Source organism: Chlamydotis macqueenii, chromosome 1 (genome assembly GCF_036417535.1).
Source record: "Chlamydotis macqueenii isolate bChlMac1 chromosome 1, bChlMac1.mat, whole genome shotgun sequence".
Taxonomy (NCBI): Eukaryota; Metazoa; Chordata; class Aves; order Otidiformes; family Otididae; genus Chlamydotis; species Chlamydotis macqueenii.
The window spans coordinates 187140408-187163531 of NC_141556.1; the positions used below are offsets into that span (position 1 = coordinate 187140408).

Genomic DNA, 23124 nt, shown 5'->3' on the forward strand with positions numbered 1-23124 from the left:
GCCTTGCAGGCTTGCAAAGAGCACACTGTGAGTGGATTCTGCTGTTTGTTCTGAATTATCACTCACTTCAGAAGGCCTGTTTGCATGGACTGTCCTTCAGAGCAAGGACCTTAATAAAGCAAGCAATTAACACAGGACAAAAAATGCTTACAGAGGCAGCAAAAGATTAAAAACTTGGTACATCTCAGAGGAGGTGAAAACAAAGCCAACTTCATGACAAGGCTAGTTTAATTTCGTTGGCATGTCAGCCACATGGAATTTCTACAGACAAGGTTTTTAATAGCGTTCTCACTGCTGGAGTGAGAACACCACAGAGAGCTCAGCGCTGCTTTTGCTGAAGTTATTGCCCATACCCTAAATGCATGCATACAGTAACTTCTGCTACATATGCATTAAAGTGAGGAAGTTGTTAAGCGGTGACAACTCAATTAGACTCTGTTGGTCATTCACACATTAAAGGTATCCCTGGCAGTCTGTAAGGCTGTCAGCAACATAGTTTTCATATTGCTCAAGTCAGAAGCTGAATAGCTTGTGATAAAAGAAAACTTAACAAAAGAACTTGAAAAGTATTAATACATCTTTGTTTTAAATACCACTACGTGGACTACAGAAAAAAAATGAAACAACTAATGTGATTAAAAGACCGGAGCACCTCTCCTATGAGGAAAGGCTGAGAGAGCTGAGGCTGTTAAGCCTAGAGAAGGCTCAGGTGGGATCTTATAAATGTATTTAAAAATCTGAAGGGAGGGTGCAAAGAGGACAGAGTCAGGCTCTTTTCAGTGCCCAGTGACAGGGCCAGAGGCAATGGGCACAAACTGAAACACAGGAGGCTTTCAACATCAGGAAACACTTTCTTACTCTGAGGGTGACTGAGCAATGGCACAGGTTGCCCACGGAGGTTGTGGAGTCTCCCTCCTTGGAGATAGACAAAAGCTGCCTGGACATGGTCTTGTGCCCTAGGTGGCCCTGCTTGAGCAGGAGGTATGACTTCCAGAGGTCCCTTCTAACATCAACCCTTATGTGATTCTGTGAACTATAAATTATTAGAATTGAGAAAACTATTTGATACTTTCACCATCAAGCAGATTTCTCCCTACAACAAGCAAGTGCACACTGCTTCCAAAGTAAAAATAGCCTTCTATGAAAAGGAAGAGAGTCTGAGATGACTACAAAACACATAGGAAGAACTGCAGAAGAAACGGGCCATCAAATCAAACTTACTGCAAAGTCAGGTCTGTGGAAGTTGTTCCAGGACTGGCAGAGGTTTCAGAATTATCATGTGAACTTGTGTGACAGTTTGTGTCTGTAGCAACTCATGCAGTTTCTGAAAAAAAAAACAAAAAAAACAAAAAAACAAACACATCTCAACCAGGCAGAGAGTACAAGCAGATGCACCACAGCTTTTCTTACCATCCTTTTCTATCTAGTTTGATTGTCTTGTGAAGAATTCTTCTTTTACCCTGTTTAGCGTTGGTAAGGGTCTTAAAAAGTTATTCAGATCCAGAATATCTATTTGTTTATGCAGATGGTTTACTACAATGTGCCCGGGCAACAACTTACAGGTCATACGCAGCCTGCAAGGACATTGTGTTTCCTGACTTACTCCACCTGAAAGTGCCCACCAAAAAAAGGAGTGCACATGGCAAGGAAAGGGCTATGAAGCACCAAATAAAAAAAAAAAAAAAAAGGAACGTAATCAGAGAGGGCTGCTCCTACCAAAACAATTCCTCTGGCCTATCTGTTGTTTGCCTTGAGGGCAAAAGCAAGACAAGAACAGCATCTATGAATTGTTCTCCCAAGAAAAACTCCCCCGATTTGCTGTCACCAGGAAAATCAAGTGGCTGTATATGCTGTGTAGCACTAAAGCTGGACAGTCAACCTGCATTCCTGCAAAAACTTCAATATATCTGGGAAGTGCCAGACCTCCATCTCACACTGGCTGTGCTGTGCAGGCGGAGTACGCCCAGCTGTACAGCGAGATGAACAGAGCCCGAGGCTCGCCCTGCCGGAAAGCTCACGCACTGCAAATACTGTATGCTGCTGGGAGGCAGCTGTTTCCAGTGTGACTGTGCAAATCAGGCTTTTTCTTCCAGCTGCCGAGTGCTCAGACATATGCATTCGTTAAAAGGAGATTTGGGGAGCTTCCAATAAATTGATTAAGTGGTCTCAGGAAAAGCAAGATATTTTTCTGGGCTCAAGATGAAACGTACTTCTGACCGAAATCCTGAAAAAAGTGCAGGACTTGTGCTGAAAGTTTCAAGGGTTAAATTCTGATTTCAGTACAGCTAACCTTGTAATGAGCCTTGACTGGAAAGAACAAGTTGTATTCTTCTAGCCACATGAAGCCAGAGGCTTTTCCAAGTACTTTTGCTACACGATTTACCAAACAGACAGCTGAATCTAAACCCAAAACATTGCATCTGCCATTTATGGCCCAGGCAACTCAAAAGCCAGGTATGTAGGTGTCTCCCTCCTTAATTCTTCTTCTGGCTTCCTGGAACTCTTCAGCATTACTTAAGTCTCATCTTAATTAAGCCATGGATAACCTGTGATCCTTCAGCTTTCTAAAGACACTCAATCTAAGATTCGTACCTTCCAAGGGAGTGGCCAAAAGTTCCTTTTCAAGTCAGTGGGGAGACACACAAATTTCATTGTCTAAAATAGACTGGACTTCTTGCTCCCTATAAGAACTGTGCCTCTTCTCTGAACCCAGACAATTATCTTCAAATGTTGACATTACAAGAGAGGTGTCTTGAGCTGAGAGATGTGAATCCAGCAACGGTCTCTTCTTGCAAACATCCCACATCCTTCTCAGGCAACTGCTCTGCTAGGCAAGAGGAAAAAGATTAAGGGAGTGAAACTAATGCCTGTGGTACACTACTTATGAGAGCTGTTGGTTCAGAAGACAAAAGTCAGGTCAAGCTTGTTGGACCTCCCAGCAGAACTCTTCCAATTTACCTGCTTACATGAAGGCAGAGATGCCCTAGTAAAACCTATAGGCAGTGGTATTTAGGACAGTGAAGAGATTTAAATAAAAACACCAGTAAAATAACCAATAAAGCTGTAACTTTGAGGGTCTAACACATTTGTACATGGTGAGTCCTTGTAAGTGGAAAACTCAATCCAGGCAGATCCAAATCAAATAACCATTATTTAAGCTGAACTCTTCTCACTCCCACTACAGTTGAGACTTTGCCTCTCTGCTTCAGACTGTAGCAATGGCCAAATAAACTGATGATTCAGCGTTTTCCAACCAGCACTCTTCCGACAAAGAAGACACAGGATGACCTTCATAAACATCCCTGAGAGCTTCCAGACCTAAAATTGCACAAGGTAGCTGGGACATGGAAGAGATCGTGCTGACCTCAAAGAGGCTGAGAGATCACAGGTTCTGGGGAGGTCCTGTTCAAAGAAAGTGTGCTTGAAAGGCCCTCCAATTTTGGACAACCTCAGCTCTGCAGGAGAGTGGAGATTCAGCTATCTGGATCAAATTTGCCACATAAAGCAAAGGCGGGGGGGTCAAGATTTACAGAGCCTATATTTGCATTTGGTGGATGCAGGAGAAGGAACGATCCGTCCCAGGGCTTCCCCACACACCACACCGCGCACCCCCCGCGGCAGGGCCCGTGGTACCGGCGCTTGCCGCCGCCCTGCCCGGCGGCCGGTGTCCCGGCCCTGCCCGGCGGCAGGGGAGGAGGGGACGGCGCCTGAGGGGAGGGGGAGCAGGCAGCGACGCCCCCACTCGCCGCTCCCGCCCACTCGGCGGGGCCGCGCCGCTCCTAGCCACGCCCCCTTCCCCACTCCCCTCCGTCTATCATCCTCGGGAACCAATGAGAGGGGAGGCAATGCCCGGCGGGTCCCGCCCCGTTCCCCTTCCGGCGGAAAGGCGTGGCGGCGCTGTCCCAAGATGGTGGAGGGAGGGTTGTGTCTGTGTGGGCTGATCAGGTACCGGGGCTGCGAGGGCCGCTGTGTGGGTCTGTGTGTGGGGCGGCGCGTCTTGGACAGCGGAGAGGGAGGGGAGAAGGAGGCCCCGCGCCTCCACGGCCCCCTGCCCAGCCGCGGCCGCGCTCCCCCGGAGGAGAGGAGGCCGCCGGGCACGGCGAGGCGGGACGGGTCCCTGGCCGGCTCCTTCTCACCCTGCCGCCGGTCTCGGATGCGTTAATGTGCTTTTCTCCTTCTTCATCCCGAAAATGAAAGTGTTTTCTGGCCTGACGTGGCGCCTGGCTCGCCGTGGCTCCTTTAATGTCGAGTAAATGATGTTTAGCATAAGGCGTAGCACAGCATCAGAAACGGGGATCTGGCGCCTGTGAAGCCCTGTAGGCCAAGAAGAGACTCCTGTGAGAAACCTCCCGTTCCTGGGTTAGGAGGTGGTGAGCAAAGGGAATGCCCCTGTCGGGGAGTGCTTCAGAGACCTGAGGAAACAGGTCTCTCTAAACAGAGAAGATGCTCAGAGCTTTTCTGGGCAGCTTTTCACATCTCAGGGGAATGGAAAATGCAGGTTCTGGGTCGTGCACTGCAAGCTGGCCCGCGTAGTTCAGCACCAAAGCAGTTCATGCTAAGGCAGGCCAGGCAGGACCTTGGATTGAAGAAGGCTTCCAAAATGTATTTAGAAATCGCTTCACTAGTTGTGTTTTGCTAGATTGCTAAGGGCATGCAATCTTTATGGTGTATATAGCACATGGAGATAGATACAGATATATGGCATGATTAAACAATAATAAATGATTGAGAGATAACAGTAGGAAAAATATCTTTTGCTAAACAATCTGAAAAAGTAGGGATATCTTTCCATAATTGTTGAAGTGATGGACAGATATTGATGATTTCTGAGATTAGAAGTACTCAAGAAATTGTTGAACTCCCTGTAGCTCTACCTGTAAGTCCTTCTCTCTCAATTTCCTACATAGTATTTTTTTAAAAGCGATTTTATATTTTAAATTTTCCGGCTTGTTTCAGATTGCTGTGCTCATTGTTAATCCCTGCATTATTTCTAAGTGGAATTTTGTGTGTCTGCTTGGTGGTACTACTGTGGGGAATCCGGCTCTGGATACAACAAAAGAAAAACCAGTTGACATCAGCAGGAAAAGATGGGAAGCGGCCATTGCTGGTTGCCTTTTTTCACCCATATTGCAATGCAGGTGGTGGAGGGGAAAGAGTCTTGTGGTGTGCCATAAGAACGCTCCAGAAAAAGTAAGCATACATGTTTATCAAATACCTCATTTCATTCTCACTACTGATGGTATTATTTATGCACATTTTTGCATTTTACATACTTAAATAGCTATCATTAATCTACTGGTCCTACATTTTTTTTACGGCTTGAGTTTCACCTGGTTGCATCATTCCGCTTCATCCCTTTACTCAGATTTTGATCTGTCCTTGCTGTGGCATCTCTCACTTCTTCTTTCTCTCCTTGGGACAACATCTCCTCCCTCACCAGGTTTCCAGTACTGGTATGGAACTTTGTGTGGGCAACTTGTCAGTAGCTAACTGATGATATTGATACGTGCCCCTTGGTGCAGGAGGCAAAACAGTATCTAAAGTGGATTTGACACTGGCACATCCACTGGTTTGCACAGTCTTCTGCATTTTCATAGAATGGTTTGGGTTTGGAAGGGACCTTCAAAGGAGCAAGGGACCTGCAAGGAGCAGGGACATCCCTGACTAGATCCGGTTGCTCAGAGCCTCATCCATTTTACTCATACTGTGCACTAGATAGACATGTAATGTAGAGCAAGGTGATTTTAAGTCTGTAGAATAATACTGACCTCCTTTTATGTTTTACTCAAAAAAATATTACCCAAGTCCTCAGCCATTATGGTTTTTTGCAGATCAGAAAAAAATTGTGGAAGTATAAGGAAAAGTATAATTTAGTTAAAATAATTTCAGAGCTAGGCCAGATATTTGTTGTCACATGCTTTTTGAGTATTTTGGATGGGTAATTTTTTAGTTTCATGTTATAAAACTTGAAGAGAAGAACTTGTGAAATTCTTTTTCTTTACTCTTGCAGGTACAGAAATGTAACGTGTGTTGTTTACACTGGTGATAGAGATGCCACTGGAGAAGAAATAGTAGAAGGTGCTTTCAGAAGATTCAATATTAAATTAATTCACCCAGTGAAGTTTGTATTTCTAGAAAAACGCTACCTTGTGGAAGCTTCTCTTTACCCTCACTTCACTTTGCTGGGACAAAGTCTAGGATCGGTGTTCCTCGGCTGGGAAGCTCTTCTAAAGTGTGTTCCCGATATTTATATTGACTCAATGGGCTATGCCTTCACGCTTCCTCTCTTTAAATATTTAGGAGGTTGTCGCGTTGGATGCTACGTCCATTATCCCACCATCAGCACCGATATGCTTTCTGTTGTTAGGAATCAAGATACCAGGTTTAACAATGCAGCCTTCATTACGAACAGTCCTCTTTTCAGCAAATTTAAACTTGTCTACTACTACTTCTTTGCTTTCATGTACGGATTGGTTGGTTCCTGCAGTGATGTGATTATGGTTAATTCTTCTTGGACGCTAAATCACATCCTTTCCCTCTGGAGAGCTGGGGCTTGCACTAGTGTTGTGTATCCACCGTGTGATGTTCAGACCTTCCTGGATATTCCACTGGAAGAGGAAAAGAGCACCACAGAATATTCCATTGTTTCCGTCAGCCAGTTCAGGCCTGAAAAAGATCATCCTTTGCAAATCAGAGCCTTTGCTAAATTGCTGAACAAGAAGAGACTGGGGCAGCAGCCATCATTGAAGCTTATCTTAATTGGAGGCTGTCGTAACCAGCAAGATGAAGAGCGTGTAAATAACCTTAAACGTCTTTGTGAAGAGCTGGGAGTTAGTAACAATGTGACCTTCAGAATAAACATTCCCTTCGAGGAGCTGAAGAGACACCTGGCCGAGGCCACCATTGGCCTGCATACGATGTGGAATGAGCACTTTGGGATCGGTCAGTATCTTTCCTCAGTGCTGAGCTGTTTGTCCCAGCTGGGGACACAGTCGGGGAGGGGTTCAGTTCATGATGAAGGCCCCTCAGTGTAGGTGTCTAAGCACAGAGGTCTGCGTGCCAAGCAGGTGTCCAACTCCCATTCTGGTCAGAGGCAATCTAGCTGAGGTAGAGCCTACAGGACCAGATCAGATGACTGACCACTAGGTGCTACTATAGCAGAAGCTGAAGCGCTGTAGATAAGGGCATCCTCTTGTCACCTAAATAGCCAGCTGGTCCCATCTGTGCTGCCCAGGGTGTTCTACCCCAACCTCCAACTACTGCTTTGCAAGGACATGGGTCACCCTAAGGTCTTGTGGTAGGTTTGCCAGCCTTACACAGGTGCTTTCTGTACCCAACAGAGCCTCAAACGCACCGGGTACTTCTGTTTAAGCACCTTAGGTTGTGCCCTCTTGGCTCCACTGACTGCAGGGGGAGCATAGACACAGTTCACTTGAGGACATCCATGTGTAGAGATTTTGATGGTGTTTCACCTGCTGCAAGTGCCATTTGAAATGTCTGGTGTATGTCCTGGGGCTGTAGCTGCGGTTTCAGAGGTGTGTCTCCCACAGATCCTGTCTCTTACTTGCGAGCCCCACGTGGATAACACCAGGCACCCTTGGTCATCTCATTGCACTAGGTTCCTGCGCTAAGGCAATTAAATCAAGTCCTTAAATCCATTCCTCCTAGTAGTGTGGAGCAAAATGTCAAAGACAAATTGGGACCTGTTTTGCAATGTGCTGTCATACAGAGTTAAAGTATCGGGCACAGTTTGTTGGCATCAGTTGAGTCCAGACTCTGAAGGGGGATGTAACACTGCCCATTTGCCATAAATCTACAACAGGGTAAATTAGCAGCCAAGCAGATGGATGCCGTACTTGGCTATAATGTGACTAAACTGCAGTTCTTGTCATCAGATTAGGCTACAAGTTAAGTCATGAGGAGTAGTTTATACTCTGTAGCAATTTGGTATAAAAAAAATTTACCTTGAAGTGTCTCCCAGAAGCCACAAACTGCAAATAATAATTTCTCGTATTTTTGCTCCCATAAAATAGTTTAATTAAAAAAAATAATCAAGGAGTGATACAATGACACTGTGATTTTGAATTTCAGCATGATTTCACCTTCTCCAATGGCTTTTTACCTAGAAAAACATGTTCCAGAGCTTTGGAGCATTATTTATAGTTGGCAATTTTTGAGCTATGGGAACTTTTAAAAAAATCAAATCAGAACTGAGAACCAGCAATGAAAGTGATTTCTGAGGTCTGTTCTGGAAACATGGAGGAAAATTGAAGTGGATGTATACATTATATACGATCCCTATCCCGCTGATTTTGGCTGGGGAAGGCTTGCTGTCAGATTCCCATTTCATTAAAGCTTCTTCCATCAAAAATACAGATGCAGCAATGACAATTTTTACTTGTTTGTCTTGCTGAATTGTCAAAAGGTACAAAAATTCTTGATCCGCAAAATACTGAACTTCTGAATATCATCAGATTGAAACATGCATGGTCAGCTTTTTTCTCAGTATCTTTCTCAATGTTAAAAATCTTCTGTGTGAATGAGAAAGTGAATACAGTTATGTTCAGCTCTAATTTTTAATTATTTTTTGCAGCTGCTACCATAAAACCAGTGTTGCAGTGTTCTGTCACAGAACAGAACAGTGTTCTGTTACAGAGCAGAACAGAACTATGCAGTGTCCTGAGACAGAGCTACTTTCTATGTTTGTCTTTGCATGTTTCACTATCCAGCTTTTTTTTTTGACTGTATGTAGTGGTGCTGTCATCTATTTCAGGTAAATCAAATATGTTACAAGAACCACAACTTAACCATTTATATCTGATTTCTAATTTCAATTTTATGTGTTTAACAGAAACTATCATTTCAGTTTTTAGGACTGAAAAGCTTAGATTTGTTTTTCTTATAAGACCATTTACTCTGTATTTTTCAAACTGATGTAGCACAGCAGCCTATAGTAACTTAAAATTCTAGGTGAATTTTACTGCTGTTTTAACTTTCCAGTGCTTTATAGAATGCTGAAGTACCTGACGTACATGTGCGTGGAGCTCCGCCTGGGGATGGAGGAGGAGCTGACAGCTTATGGGTCAGGATTAGAAGATGGGGACGGACAGGGGACGTTACGGTGGGGGTCTGTTACAGGCCGCCTGGCCAGGAGGACAGAGCAGACGAAGCGCTCTATAGGCAGATAGGAGCAGCCTCACAGTCACAAGCCCTGGTCCTTGTGGGGGACTTCAACCACCCCGACATCTGTTGGAGGGACAACACGGCAGGGCACAGGCAGTCCAGGAGGTTCCTGGAATGTGTGGACGACAACTTCCTCCTGCAGGCAATAGAGGAGCCGACAAGGAGGGGTGCCATGCTCGACCTTGTGCTCACCAGCAGGGAGGGGCTGGTCGGGGATGTGAAACTGAAGGACAGCCTTGGCTGCAGCGACCACGACACGGTGGAATTCAAGGTCTTCGGGGCAGCGAGGAAACTACACGGCAAGCTCTCAGCCCCAGACTTCAGGAAGGCGGACTTCGGCCTCTTCAGGGACCTGATGGCCAAAGTGCCATGGGAGGCAGCCCTGGAGGGAAGAGGGGCCCAGGAAAGTTGGTCCACATTCAAGGAGCATCTCCTCCAAGCTCAGCAGAGGTGCATCCCGATGAAGAACAAATCGGGCAAAAAGGCCAGGAGGCCTGCATGGATGAGCAAGGAGCTCCTGGACCAACTGAAAGTAAAGAAGGAAGCCTACTGAAGGTGGAAGTGGAGACAGGTAGCCTGAAAGGACTACAAAGAGGCTGTGTGAGTGGCCAGGGATTGGGTGAGGAAGGCCAAAGCCCTGACAGAATTGAATCTGGCCAGGGATATAAAATGCAACAAGAAAAGCGTCTACAGGTACATAGGAGACAAAAGAAAGTCCAAGGAGAATGTAGGCCCCCTCCGGAAGGAAACTGGTATCCTGGTTACCGGGGACAGGGAGAAGGCTGAGGTATTCAATGACTTTTTTGCCTCAGTCTTCACTGATAAGGGCTCTTGTCTCACCACCCAAGCTGTGGAAGGCACAAGCAGGGTCTGCGAGAATGAAGAACCGCCCATTGTACTCGAAGAGCAGGTTCAGGAATATCTGAAGAACCTGAAGGTGCACAAGTCCATGGGACCTGATGAGATCCATCTGCGGGTCCTGAGGGAACTGGCGGATGAAGTTGCCAAGCCACTGGCCATTGTATTTGAGAAGTTGTGGCAGTCTGGTGAGGTCCCCGATAACTGGAAGAGAGGGAACATAACCCCAATTTTTAAAAAGGGGAACAAGGAGGACCCGGGCAACTACAGGCCAGTCAGCCTCACCTCTGTGCCTGGCAAGGTCATGGAGCAGATTCTCCTGGAAACCATGCTAAGGTACATGGAGAGCAAGGAGGTGGTTGGTGACAGCCAACATGGCTTCACCAAGGGCAGATCGTGCCTGACCAATTTGGTGGCCTTCTATGACAGGGTCACAGCATCGGTGGGCAAGGGATGAGCAATGGATATCATCTACCTGGACTTGTGCAAAGCTTTTGACACTGTCCCGCACGACATCCTTCTCTCTAAACTAGAGAGACATGGGTTTGATGGACGGACCACTCGGTGGATAAGGAGTTGGCTGAATGGCCGCACTCAGAGAGTGGTGGTCAACGGCTTGATGTCCATGTGGAGACCGGTCACGAGTGGCGTCCCTCAGGGGTCCGTGTTGGGCCCGGCCCTGTTCAACATCTTTGTCAGCGACATGGACAGTGGGATAGAGTGCACCTTCAGCAAGTTCGCCGATGACACCAAGCTGTGTGGTGCTGTTGATGTGCTGGAAGGGAGGGATGCCATTCAGAGGGACCTTGACAGGCCGGACAGGTGGGCCCATGCAAACCTTGTGAAGTTCAACCAGGCCAAGTGCCAGGTCCTGCACCTGGGTCATGGCAATCCCAGGCACAAATACAGGCTGGGCAGAGAGTGGATCGAGAGCAGCCCTGAGGAGAAGGACTTGGGAGTGCTGGACAAGAAGCTCAACATGAGCAGGCAATGCACCCTTGCAGCCCAGAAGGCCAACCGCATCCTGGGCTGCACCAAGAGGAGCGTGGCCAGCAGGTCGAGGGAGGTGATTCTGCCCCTCTACTCTGCCCTGGTGAGACCCCACCTGGAGTACTGTGTCCAGTTCTGGAGCCCCCAGCACAAGAAGGACATGGACCAGTTGGAGAAGGTCCAGAGGAGGGCCACAAAGATGATAAAAGGGCTGGAGCACCTCTCTTATGAGGCCAGGCTGAGAGAGTTGGGGCTGTTCAGCCTGGAGAAGAGGAGGCTCCGGGGAGACCTGATAGCGGTCTTCCAGTACCTCAAGGGGGCCTACAAGAAAGATGGGGAGAGGCTGTTTAGTAGGGCCTGTTGTGATAGGACGAGAGGTAATGGTTTTAAAATAGAGGGAGGTAGATTTAGATTGGATATTAGGAAAAAAATTTTTACAGTGCGAGTTATAGAACACCTCAACAGGTTGCCCAGAGAGGTGGTGGAGGCCCCATCCCTGGAAACGTTCAAGGCCAGGCTGGATGAGGCTCTGAGCAACCTGATCTAGTCAGGGATGTCCCTGCTCCTTGCAGGGAGGTTGGACTAGATGGCCCTTGAAGGTCCCTTCCAACCCTGACCATTCTATGATTCTTATCAGTATGTTTTTCCTTCTTTTACAGGAGTAGTTGAATGTATGGCAGCTGGCACAGTTATCCTGGCTCACAATTCTGGAGGCCCCAAATTAGATATTGTGGTACCCTATGAAGGACATACTACAGGCTTCCTAGCAGAAAACGAGGACAATTACGCTGAGACGATGGCTTATATCCTCTCTTTGTCTCCTGAAAAGAGGTTAGAGATCAGAGAAAATGCTCGTCGGTCTGTGCACAGGTTTTCTGACCAGCATTTTGAAGAGACATTCCTGTTATCTGTGGAGCCGTTATTTAAATAAATTTATATTAATAAAAATGTACATGAATAAAATTAACTTTTTATACTTGACTGTCACCTGTAAATATGTCATCTAAGATCCCTTGGTCCCATTCAATAAAGAGATTTATTTCTTCTGTCAGGGTATGTGCTTTATGCAGTGGAGATTTTTTTACTGGGAAAGAAATGCTCCTGATAATTTTCTGTGTTGACTAAATGACAGTACAGTGCACTGTAAAACCCTCTGGATTCACAGGACTATCGTGTTACCTTGCTAACAGAGCTACATCTGGAAGTTCTTTTATTTATTGAATACTTTATTTTCAGTCTGTACCCATTTCATGACTCTTCATCCACAGTCAAACTTGTTAAAAGTCAACATTTTTGTTTGATAGCTTTTGTACCCAGAGTTTTTTTCCAGAATCCGTAGCACATTTTCAATTTGCTGTCCTTCATTGTGTAGCAAAAATTATTATGCGGGATTTTAATTGTGGTTCTAGAGATTTTGTTACCTACAGTGATTCCTTTAAGTTAATCATATGGTGGTTTTGCTAGCTTGCTTTTTAATAAGTGTAATAATTGCACTTTTCTGTGATCCTTATGTTAGCTGTTTCCTCGTGTCCTTTCACAGTATGATAACGTAACGGTATTTTTTCAACTGTATTTTTTCAAACCGAACAGTTTTCTGTTCCTAGGGAATAGAAGGATCTAGATTAGAGGGCATAATTAAATGTTAAACAAACATGAACTTTCAAGCCCTGAACTACTGTTTATTATAAAACTGAGAACATAGTGAACAAAATGTTCAAAAATTGGACATCTGCTTTTGTATTGAAAATGGAAAAACATATTGTCCTTTTTTGAGACATCAAAGCAGTATTTTGTATTTTAGCAAACTAAGAGAAGTGCAAAAAGCTACTGAAATCTGACTTCAGAATGTAGTTTTCCCTCTATTTAAGCTTCACCTGGATTATATGAAATTTTGTGTGTGAAAAAAAGATGGTTGGAAGAACCAACTGTTCCATGTTTTATCAGGAATTAGGGAATGCACAATTCTAATGGTCCTAATAAACCCTTCTACTGCTACTGTACAGAACTGCTGAGCAGTTGGTGATACTATGGAGGGTCAGTACTTCTAAATGAAACTACAGACTATAAAGTTGTATTGGCTGTACACAGAGATTCTGAGAAGCAGGAGGAGCGTAAAAGGAGTTGACTGAGCTCTGGAAATACAATAGACTGACTAGGAGACTTATTTACATGATACAGAAATGGTTAAAGATTAGAGTATGCCATCAGAAATATCCTCAAGCAAGTTGTCAGAGATGTCCCAGGTAGCTTAGAATAATAAAGATGAAAGTGTATTTCAGTCTGGATCAGGATTTTTCAACATTCAGACATCTGAAAAGTAGCCTGATTTTTTTCCTTCTAAACAAAATAGCAACAACCTTCTATTAATTTTAATTGTGTTCAGCACTGTTGAAAAGCAGTTAATTTACTTGGCATTTAATGTCAGCTATCCTTAATTTTTTTTACTGTGGCTGAAATTTCAAGCAAGTTTGAAACAGTAACTGTGGTGGTGTTCTAGGTAGCTCTTGCTTCCTGCTTGCCTTTTGCATTATGTGTGTCAACACCAAATGACCCATTGTTATTTTCTAAATCATCATCAGATTTTCCAAGTAGTTTGCTAGGTAAACTAGTCTTTTCTTCATCTGTTTGACCTTTATTTATTGAAAGGATGGGAGACTCCGTGGTTCTTTCTGCTAGAGAAGTCGCCACTTTTTCCAGAGATTCCTCCAGCTCATGTCTGAGTTCATCTTCAGAATCCTCAAAATTTCTATAAAGTAAAACAAGATAGTTAAATTAATTAAATATATATTTGTTACAAGCCTTTCTCCTTTCAAGGATTTTTGAGATTTTTTTGAAACACTTTATGAAGATTATACAAGCAACACACATAACGTGAGCTCTTTCTTCTTTCTCCGTGAGCTTGTTTACCTGTATTTATAAGGTAAGAGAACAGGAGTTGCAAAGCCATGTTACTACTTCTGCCTAAGATTTTTAATGACAGCATTGGCATGTGACATACAAAATTACAGAATTAAAAGTTAAATTAGCAGACTCTGTAAAACAAGTAAGTTTTCTTCATTTATGAATTTAAAAGAACAGAAGAAAAGCTTTAGACAATGCAACCTGTCATTTCATGGAAACTGTTCAGTTGTATGGATTTTTCTTCTGATGTGCTTGACTTACGTGTCTTCATCATCTGATCTTGGCTCAAGTCTGCCTTCATCAACAGCAACAGCAGGATATGTTTCTGGATCATCTTCCTTGTTTTCTGTTGGAAGCAATGTAGTTAATCTCCCTTCTGGAAAGGAAGAAGAATGTTTCTTTATTTGTATATTAGCTAACTATAAAAGTGTATGTAAAGTAGCAAATAAGTAAATGCTTGAATTTTGTGTGTGTGTGTGTTTAGATTACAACAATGTAAATACCATGCTTCTGTTATTCTTGATCACACGTTTTAGTCAGTGGTTTGTAACTTCTGCTCAGTGAAACCTAGTGTGTTTGTAGACCATAACCAAAGGACTATATTAGGTAAGTAAGAAAGCTGATCTGATGTTAGGTTTACGTTCCCAATACAGGGGTCTGCATTCTCAGGGGAAAACTTAGGGGAGTACTATTTGGGACTGAAAATGACTGCTTAGATGTAGCCGTGGTTCCCTAAAAACTCACTTCCAAGATGGAAGGGCAACCCAAACCTGAAGGCAGAACAATGCTAAGAGTTGGTTTAGTATAAAGAGTAAATTCTGCACGTGACCCAACAGAAATCTGTCCATTTGGGTAACACTGTAGTCCACAGTGTCAGCTTGAGTAGCAGGGCAGAACCGGGTATTGAGTGCCATAACTGTCTAACACCAGTTAGAACACCTGTGTGACTTATTCTTGCTTTAGCCCTATGAACTGCTGACATTAGTGAAAAGTGGTTTGAATTTTTTTTTTTTTTTTTAATGTAGTCTTGGAAGAGGAATTCAGCTGGTACAGCTGGTTTAGCCTTCAGGATTGGGCAGTTTTAAAAGAGCTTGTTATGCTATGAGAAAATGTGTGTGTGAGGCATAATTAGCAGGATGGTGCTGACTGCAGAATTGCAATTGAAAAATATTTCTCATGATCCATAAAATTGTTGACACTTGGCATATAGAATTTAGCTGGCTTAAAAGTCATCCAATTACATGTTCAGTAGATTGGCAACTGCGCATAAAACCACAATGTCCAGTTAACATTTACAGCATCTTTCTGTGGAAAATACTCTGGCTTTTTAGCTAACAACTTTTGGTGCAAATGTCGTTCTTAAAATAGTCTGTTACTTGAGGAAAGTGTGCTACAGTGTGAGTTCAAATCAATTCCAGTGTCAGCTGTATCAGCCTGGACTACATTGTAAAGTAAGTCACCACTGCAGTTTAAGTCACCACGTACTACAACTTACAGCAGAAGTTCTACAGAAATACGTGTATTTGTATAAATGCTTTTTACAGGGTTCTTCAACCTCGACAGTTGCAGGGGCTAGATCCAGATTTGTGGTACCTGCCAACTTACTGGCAGTAGTAGCTTTCCTCCACCTACCCAAGCAAATGAAAGAATTATGTATGAAAGTAAAAGCCAGTAAGCAGAGCTTGCCCTGTTCCCTGCTATTGAAAACAGCAACATCCTGAAAGAGGCCTTTCACTGCTACCGCACAGAAAGCGGTGGCTGCTCAGACGGCTGCCCGTGTTTTCCTAGTTTGCCAACTGCTTCAGAATGTTGGTTCTCATCACAGACCCTCTGCAGTCATAGAAGAAATAATACACTGAAGAAAAACTTGTATAATTTACAGTAACAAACATCCTACCTATTTCTTCTTCAAGATGAATGAAGGAGTCATTAGACAGCTCTGCTTTTGCTAAGATATTCAGGAGTGTCCCTGGTGGTGTTTGTTTCCACTGTTTCCTGTTTTCAGGGATGTCTTCAGGCAGAATAGCGTGGTCAGCTGAAGGACAGGAAAGTTCTCAGGTAACAAAAGGATGACTGTGGCTTGGGACTGTCTTTTGTAGATTCAGACCTTCTAATCTTGACACTGATTTCTTTATTTTGTGTAACACTGTTTGGTTTTTTTTTCTCTTGTGGAATACTGAATTTCTAATAAGCATTTGGTCTGATTGATACCACAGATAAAAAATAGCTTGGGCTATTTGTCACTAAAAATGTCTAACACCAGTTTTAATAAAGTAAAAGCTCAAGAAACTGCTTATTAGGCCTGGAATAGACAGGTGCAGCTTCATGGAGCAGTCCTTGATCTCAAACTTGTTAGCTTCTTGGGGCTGAAGAAGCTTCAAAGAAGTTTCTGTTTCTTTTGTGCCCTATGCTCTTTCATCTAATGCAGAAGGAACAAGAAGTGGCATATTAACAATATTCCGCTTTGTCTTCACTGTCCATGCAAACTCTTCAGGTTGTTTCTCTGGAGCTAGGATGTTGGGAGCATGCTGGATGAGCCAGCAACCAGTCACCAGAGATACCTGTCTGCCTGGGAATATATGCACTGGTACCGTAAGAAATACAGCAGTTAGCTGCTCCTGAAAAGGAGCATCACCACAGCCAGACCTGGGTGAGGATGCACTTGTGACTGTGTAGTAACACTAGTGTGTGGAGTGGGAAACCATAACTCCACCACATCCTGGGATGGTGCAGGGATGGTGTTTCATCAAGTTAAGAACCAAAAAAGTGGTGTTGATTAGTTGCATAGACTGCCATTTTTAGCTCTTGTTACCCAGGCCTCAAAGGGGAAGATGATTATTGCATTCTATGTTTTTACACATACAATAACCTCTGTTGTTAAGAAGTCTTGCAATTAAAAGCCTGCCAGATCATATGAAAGCTCTGGTATGGAACTGTTTCAGCAATGTAAGTAGGCTGGCTGAGTTTCAGCAGCTCTCTACTTTCACTCGCCAAAAAACAAAACTTTCTTACCAAGTTCATTTTCAGCCATAGTAGGACATACAGAAGTGACATCAGCATCAGCTAAAAAATTCAGTAGTGTCTGAGGGGCTCTAGCTTGCCAATGTTTTCTGTTTTCTTTAGTATCACCAATATCATTGGACCCTAAGATGAAGAAAAAGAGGAGGCAAAGTTATTTCAGTTTTTTAAAAGTAGATTTCAATGGGATTATAATATTATGTGATATTATAAAGAGAGAGCTCATCAGATAAACTTGCTATAGCCTGGAGTTACGGAATTTACCTAACTCCTAAGTGATTCTTAGAATTAACACTGGGATTTGCATTTCCCCAGGAAATACCTGTTTGGTATCCAGATATTTCTTCCAAAGCTCTGTCCATATGATCTTCAGAAACCTCTACCAATTTCTCCTTAAGATTCTCACCATCCACGAAAGTTAAAGTCTCATTGAGCTTATCTAGTACCTGAAAAAAACAATAGGTTACTCTGGAAAGAGAAAACAAAGATGGGACAATATGTAATCACTTCTCATTTCACTGTGTTTGCCAGCTGTTCTCACATATGCACAGGCAAATTGTGTAACAAAAAGTGAAGCCAGCAGAACTCAAAAGTCACATTGTGATTTGTGTATCAGAGGGCTGCATAGGGCTCTGCAGAGACGTGAAACAACAGAATGACAAAGCAGTGCTTTATAAATTAAGAATATATATATACTAGAAAGAAACTATTTTTTATGTTGCTGTTACAAATATTTTTAAAATTTTAACATACTAATAAAAATCTTAGTAAAAAAAATCTTAATCAACTATTACATATCGATCAGCTAGAAATGTCATTTTAATAAATGAAAATACATAATGTTGTCTGTAGTCTCACTTGCACTTTTTCTGAATAACAGCTGGTTCATCACAATATTATTCTTGCTGTGTGATACAACACTAGTGAAAAGAACCAGAAACGTACTCAACCAACTTACAAATCAAATTTGACATTTGCAGACTAATTCAATTTTGAGATGAGTTCTTCCCCTCAGCCCAATTGACAAAATGTAAATATCTGCACTCTTTAATCTTTTGCCATGTGAAAGATTGACCCAGATATCATCCAATTTTCTTCTAAGCAATTATCCTCTTGAAGAAGGTCAGATATATGCAATATGTTAACAAATCCTCAATAGGAAGCTTCATTGTAACAAAGGTAGAGCATGATGGCAATGGAATCAATTAAACCTTAGGTCATGGAGCTACTGTCATGGTTCAGATCACTAATGTAAATGCTTTGAATATAACTACAACATACCTCTGCTTCTTGAACACCATCTTCCTCAGGAACACACACATCTAAATTAATTTCAAACTTTACTCCTCCCTAAAGAAAATTCACATGTTTAATTAATTTCTTTTATTAAATAAAAACATTTAATTACATGTACACAGTTTATATGGAACTACAAACTTGAAAATTATTCTTCTATTTAAAATCACTTTTGTTTAACAGTATTTTTCTTCTCTTTAACAAGATCAAAGTTGAGCAAATTGGATAAAAATAGACTTGTCTAAATATAGTTTATAGATATTTTCAAATGATTGCATCCATTTTCGATTATAAGGAAAGGTGTCTTTGATAATAACTTAATTCAAATCCTCACAATACACAGAATTGGTTCTTACAGTTGATTCTCAACCTATATTAAAATTTGAACATTGTACTTCTTCCATGCAATAGTTCTCAAAAGATCTTTGGTACACTTCACAATGCTTACGGTCAGAAACCTTCCTGATACCTTATGTGCATTTCTGTTCAATTCCCATCCCCTTCTACAATTACAGTGCTACAAAGCACTATAGAGAATCATGTTTTATAACAAAATGCTAAGAAATTAGCAACTTGACTTGACTTCACTTAAACTTTGAGTAGACATGAGTTTCCATACACTATTAGTGCAGTTTGATATAAAGAAGAGTAGGTAGGGATTTATTACTATGTGTGAATATCTAAAGGGATTCTCCCTCAAATTATCAGAAATATATATCTGCTATACATTTATTTTCTTAGTGATTCCCTCTTCTCATATAAACTTTGAACAAACAGCATACCAGCACCTTTAATTGACTCTCAAATAACTTGATTTCCAGAGCTACTGTGATAACACAATCATTTGAAATGTACAGATATAAGAAGAAAATAGAAAAAAAATACCATAGTAAGGATGGATACCTTTGTGTTATGTTTCTTTTCTAAGATTTGTTGGACTTGCCTGTCCTGGAGTCTGACTTGTTTGAAGTTTTCTTCCATGTCCTAGAAGGAGAAAAAAAATGCTAACTTTAAAATAGATTCTTTGGAATCAGAATATGTGTATACCCTGTAAAAAAAGACATGTTTAAGTAGTAAATGTAGTCACTGATTTCCTATATCTGTAAGAATATTCCATTCATTGCTTTATTTAGATTCTGACACTTAAAGATATTATAATTCTGGCTTATTTGGCAAAAAGAAAAAGAGGAAACCTTGCATAACATGCAAACTTCTGATTTTTCAAAAAACTATATTTGAGGATACAGTACTGTGTCAATAAATAAATAATAAATATTTTAATTTTTATTATCATATGCAAGATCACCGAGGCTGATTTCATTCTGGAAAACTTTGGAAGTGATGAAAATCAAGATGATGCCTGTAGAAAGTATACTTATGTTTCACAGTATTTTGTTTTCTGGTAACACCTAAAAAATATTTAATTACCCCTTTTCATATTCCTATGTCCTATGTTAGAACCTGCCAGATAAAGGCAAAGTAAATAATTGTATGCAGCTCCTTCAGTGGCCTGTTGCAATTAGGGCACATCCTCAACCTGAGGTGAAACCACAAAAGATATTGCTTTTTTAAAATATCTATGCAGTTTCTCCAGTAGTGCCCATGAACTAAGGTGACATCAAGCAGGTGCAAAATCTTTTTCATTATCATGCATTTCTTATTAAATTACCGGGAACATAATTTCTCTCCTATCGTGGCTCTGGCTGCCTGTAACCTACTTTATCACATCAAGTGATGTGTGAATTCATTTCAGTAAAAGCTAGATCCAGGACCCACGAAAAATCATCAAAGAGAATCCTACTTTTATTGGCAGGCTTGTCCCAAGTTCCACCTGCAACAGGGTAGCAATGTCTGTCAGCAGTTTGTGTGGAAGTCTGCCCCTTGCTGCTGAACAAGGCAGCAAGTCCTACACCACATGAGGCAAATCTTGAGTGAAGAATCTGAGTAGCTAAATCAGGGCTGTTTTCCCTTCAGAATAGACTGGGAATTTGCACACTGAGATTAATTTTCATAAACTGAAGCTTTCATTCATTTCACTTGAAGGAAAGTGGACTTATTGCTGCAGAACTCCATATGGTCTGGAAACCTCATCTGGAGTTCACAATGCCAATACTGCAAAGTAAAAGTGGAAGAATTCTGAAACTCCTTTCCAGTAGCTGCTTTGGTAGTATTTGATGAGAAAAAAAAAGTGAAGGAGTCCTGTGGCTCGAAAGCTTTGGCTCTGCCTCTTCCTCCTGCTTCTTCCAAATTTTTGTTTAAGTAAGGAGTTCGCATAAAACTGGATTCTAACTTCCCACACAGTGCTACTCTGAGCTCTCATGAATTGCTGTATCTTCTGCACAGAATTCTCATGGAGATCTGCACTGTGAGTGGTGGTTTCTTTACTTCACTCAGAAAGCAAGGAAAAGAAACACACCACAAAAAATATATTAAGTAAAAGTACATCCTAATATTTACAGATGAAAAAGAATTGCCAAAACAAGTCAGGACTCAGCTAAAGAAACTTTCCAGGCTATTTGTGAACAGAACCTAGGGAGATTTTCACATACAGTGCCCCGGCATCAAGTGAGCTTTAAGCTTTACTGTTTTTCAGATTTGTCACAGAGAGTGAATCAAAGACCATGTGGGACTTGCATAAAAAGTTCTGTTTAGACTAGGAGATGGTACTGATACCTGAAGTGATTCTTCTCCTGTTCCAGCTGTATCCTTGGTTTCAGACTGGTCCTCAGCTTTCCCTTGCCACACAAGATAGGTTTTATCTTGTATTTTTTTATTCTCCTAGGGAACATTTATAGAAAATGTTCATTTCCATCTCTAATTAAGTGTAATAGCTTGAAAAAGAAAAAGGAAATGTGACTGTGTGTATGTTTGAACTTTGCTACCTTGAGTATTCCTGCTCTGAATCTGAATTCTTTTATACCGCTGTGGTATTCTGTCCGAATTTTCTGCAATTGTTTCAGGTACTCCTATTAAAGAACAGTAAGGTAGAATACATATATATTAGAAATACATACAGAAGTAACACTAGCTAAACAAAATATTCTATGGATATCAAACTATGTACATATGAGAAAAAAGGATCAGTGTCCTTTACTTCCAATTTTAAAGATTGCTTGATACTTCCAGGACATTTTGGACTTTTAAACTCTTCCAGACTTCAATTTTTTTTAAGTTTTCCAGACTGTTCCATGTTAGATTTTCTGGAGAATTAAATCTAAAACAGCTAATTCCAAGAATAACCTAAGGATTGTTGAGTAATGACTCTGAGGTTGCAGTCCAAAAATAGATGTCTGGAAATTAGGAAGACAAAAAAAAAAAAAAAGTATTATTTATTGTATTACAACTTGTTCCCCAAAACAAAACTTGGTAATATTTTCTTGAAGAAGCTTCCTATGTTTTGAAGAAAAAACTTCCAATTTGGCCAAAAGATATTTTTTGTGTAACAGTAACATCTCTGCTACTGTTTATATGAGAGACTATCCCAATTTGCCCATGTTACAAATGGACAAATATGTAAAATTTCTTTTTTTTTGCATACTTAGTACAAACTTCGTGGAACTAAACAGCAACAGTCTCTGAAGAATGTGTACATGATGAGTATGTTTTTATTCTCAAGTCTGACCATTATATAAAAGCTAAAATAGTCATATTTATTCTGGCATTTTTTTATAAATCAAAGATAGAAAGATTAAGTGTATTTACATGTGTTCATGAAAGAAAGAAGTATCAGTTTGTTTTCTCTGTCATCCAAAAGCAAAACCAGAAAAGTACAAAATAATCTCCAAATGTTACAACATATCAGGGAAATAGTATGCATCACAAACTAGTATATCACATTCTAAATGTCATAGTATGACTTACGAGCAATGAATATACATACATGAATAATGCATGCATTACTATTTTCTCTGATTTGTAAATGTGGGGATCTATTGTCCCCCAACATCAGTTTGTTCAGTTATGTAGCTCCTCTAATCTCAGCAGAACTGAAATCAAAATCAAGGCCATGGTTTAGGAAATTATTAGGGACAGAAGCTTTTGTGCAAGTTTCACCAGTTTATGTAAGATGGAATCAGATTAAAACAGCTTATATTTTCCTAGTGGTCAGATGAAAAGAAGCAATTTTCACGTAAAGAATACTATTGTCAAAGAGTGTAAGAGAACAGCTTTAAGCAGCTAAGGAAGATATTTCATTTACCTGTTCTTTCAATTCATTCTTTCTAGGCATGTCCTGCTGAGGGTTTTTGAGATATCCTTCCTTTATTTTCTGCTGCTGTATTTTTTCATGATATTGATCAGCAGAGGATGGTCGCAGTCCCTAGGATGTACAAATAAATCCCAGAGCAAAACATTTTTCAGTTAGAATCCTTTCCTTCAGTGCGTACTCAATTCACTCTCCCTGTGCCACTGAAGAATGCAGTAAGGTAAGTGTATATTTTTGGAGGAAAAAAGTTGTAACAGAATTTTACATTGCTATACTTTTGTATTAGAAAATAAAACCTCAGGATGAGCATTGTGGAGCAGATAAATGAATTTGCTAGAGCAGAACTTTCTACCTGTCAATGTTACAGTTTTCTATTACAAAGACATCGGATCATCTTTTGGATTTTCATTTTATTCTGTGATTCAGTATTTACTTACCAGCTGTTTCTCCACTTTAATCTTGTACTGTTGGGCTTCAAAACGCCTTTGAAGATATTCTGCAGGCCTTAGAGAAGAAAGTGACATTCATATACTACATTTTCTTTCACAGACTCAGCTGCTGCTTCTGCACAAATAATTCTCTATCAGTTCTATCACATATGACAAACAGAGCTCTCTTTGTACTACATTAATATATGAATATGGATGAAATATGTATAAATATGGAACAACAGC

The 23124-nt window shown here is 41.3% G+C and overlaps 2 protein-coding genes across 2 annotated transcripts in view; one reads left to right on the top strand and one right to left on the bottom strand.

Annotated features, from left to right (window-relative positions):
• The first annotated feature begins 3898 nt into the window (after positions 1 to 3898).
• Positions 3899 to 12087, top strand: ALG11 (ALG11 alpha-1,2-mannosyltransferase). Its single transcript, XM_086771909.1, has 4 exons — positions 3899 to 3945; positions 4957 to 5190; positions 6011 to 6942; positions 11691 to 12087. The coding sequence occupies exons 1-4, from the start codon at positions 3908 to 3910 to the stop codon at positions 11960 to 11962; spliced, it is 1476 nt and encodes a 491-aa protein (XP_086628035.1). The 5' UTR covers positions 3899 to 3907; the 3' UTR covers positions 11963 to 12087.
• Positions 12088 to 12192: 105 nt separating this feature from the next.
• NEK5 (NIMA related kinase 5) overlaps positions 12193 to 23124 on the bottom strand; it is a 30184-nt gene continuing 19252 nt past the window's right edge. The window contains exons 12-22 of the mRNA XM_086771908.1: positions 22888 to 22954; positions 22445 to 22564; positions 21129 to 21212; positions 20920 to 21024; positions 19150 to 19230; positions 18232 to 18300; positions 17273 to 17396; positions 16945 to 17076; positions 15830 to 15967; positions 14194 to 14308; positions 12193 to 13777 (exon numbers count right to left, since the gene is read on the bottom strand). Of these exons, the coding sequence (XP_086628034.1) occupies positions 13525 to 13777; positions 14194 to 14308; positions 15830 to 15967; positions 16945 to 17076; positions 17273 to 17396; positions 18232 to 18300; positions 19150 to 19230; positions 20920 to 21024; positions 21129 to 21212; positions 22445 to 22564; positions 22888 to 22954 (1288 nt within the window). The 3' untranslated portion in view covers positions 12193 to 13524. The remainder of the gene's footprint in view (positions 13778 to 14193; positions 14309 to 15829; positions 15968 to 16944; positions 17077 to 17272; positions 17397 to 18231; positions 18301 to 19149; positions 19231 to 20919; positions 21025 to 21128; positions 21213 to 22444; positions 22565 to 22887; positions 22955 to 23124) is intronic.

Bases quoted from the DNA above. Each gene is read 5' to 3' on its own strand.
- ALG11 (XM_086771909.1), top strand. From the start codon at position 3,908: ATGGTGGAGGGAGGGTTGTGTCTGTGTGGGCTGATCAG. The intron at 3,946-4,956 runs GTACCGGGGCTG...GGCTTGTTTCAG, and splicing joins TGTCTGTGTGGGCTGATCAG to ATTGCTGTGCTCATTGTTAA. The intron at 6,943-11,690 runs GTCAGTATCTTT...CTTCTTTTACAG, and splicing joins GAATGAGCACTTTGGGATCG to GAGTAGTTGAATGTATGGCA.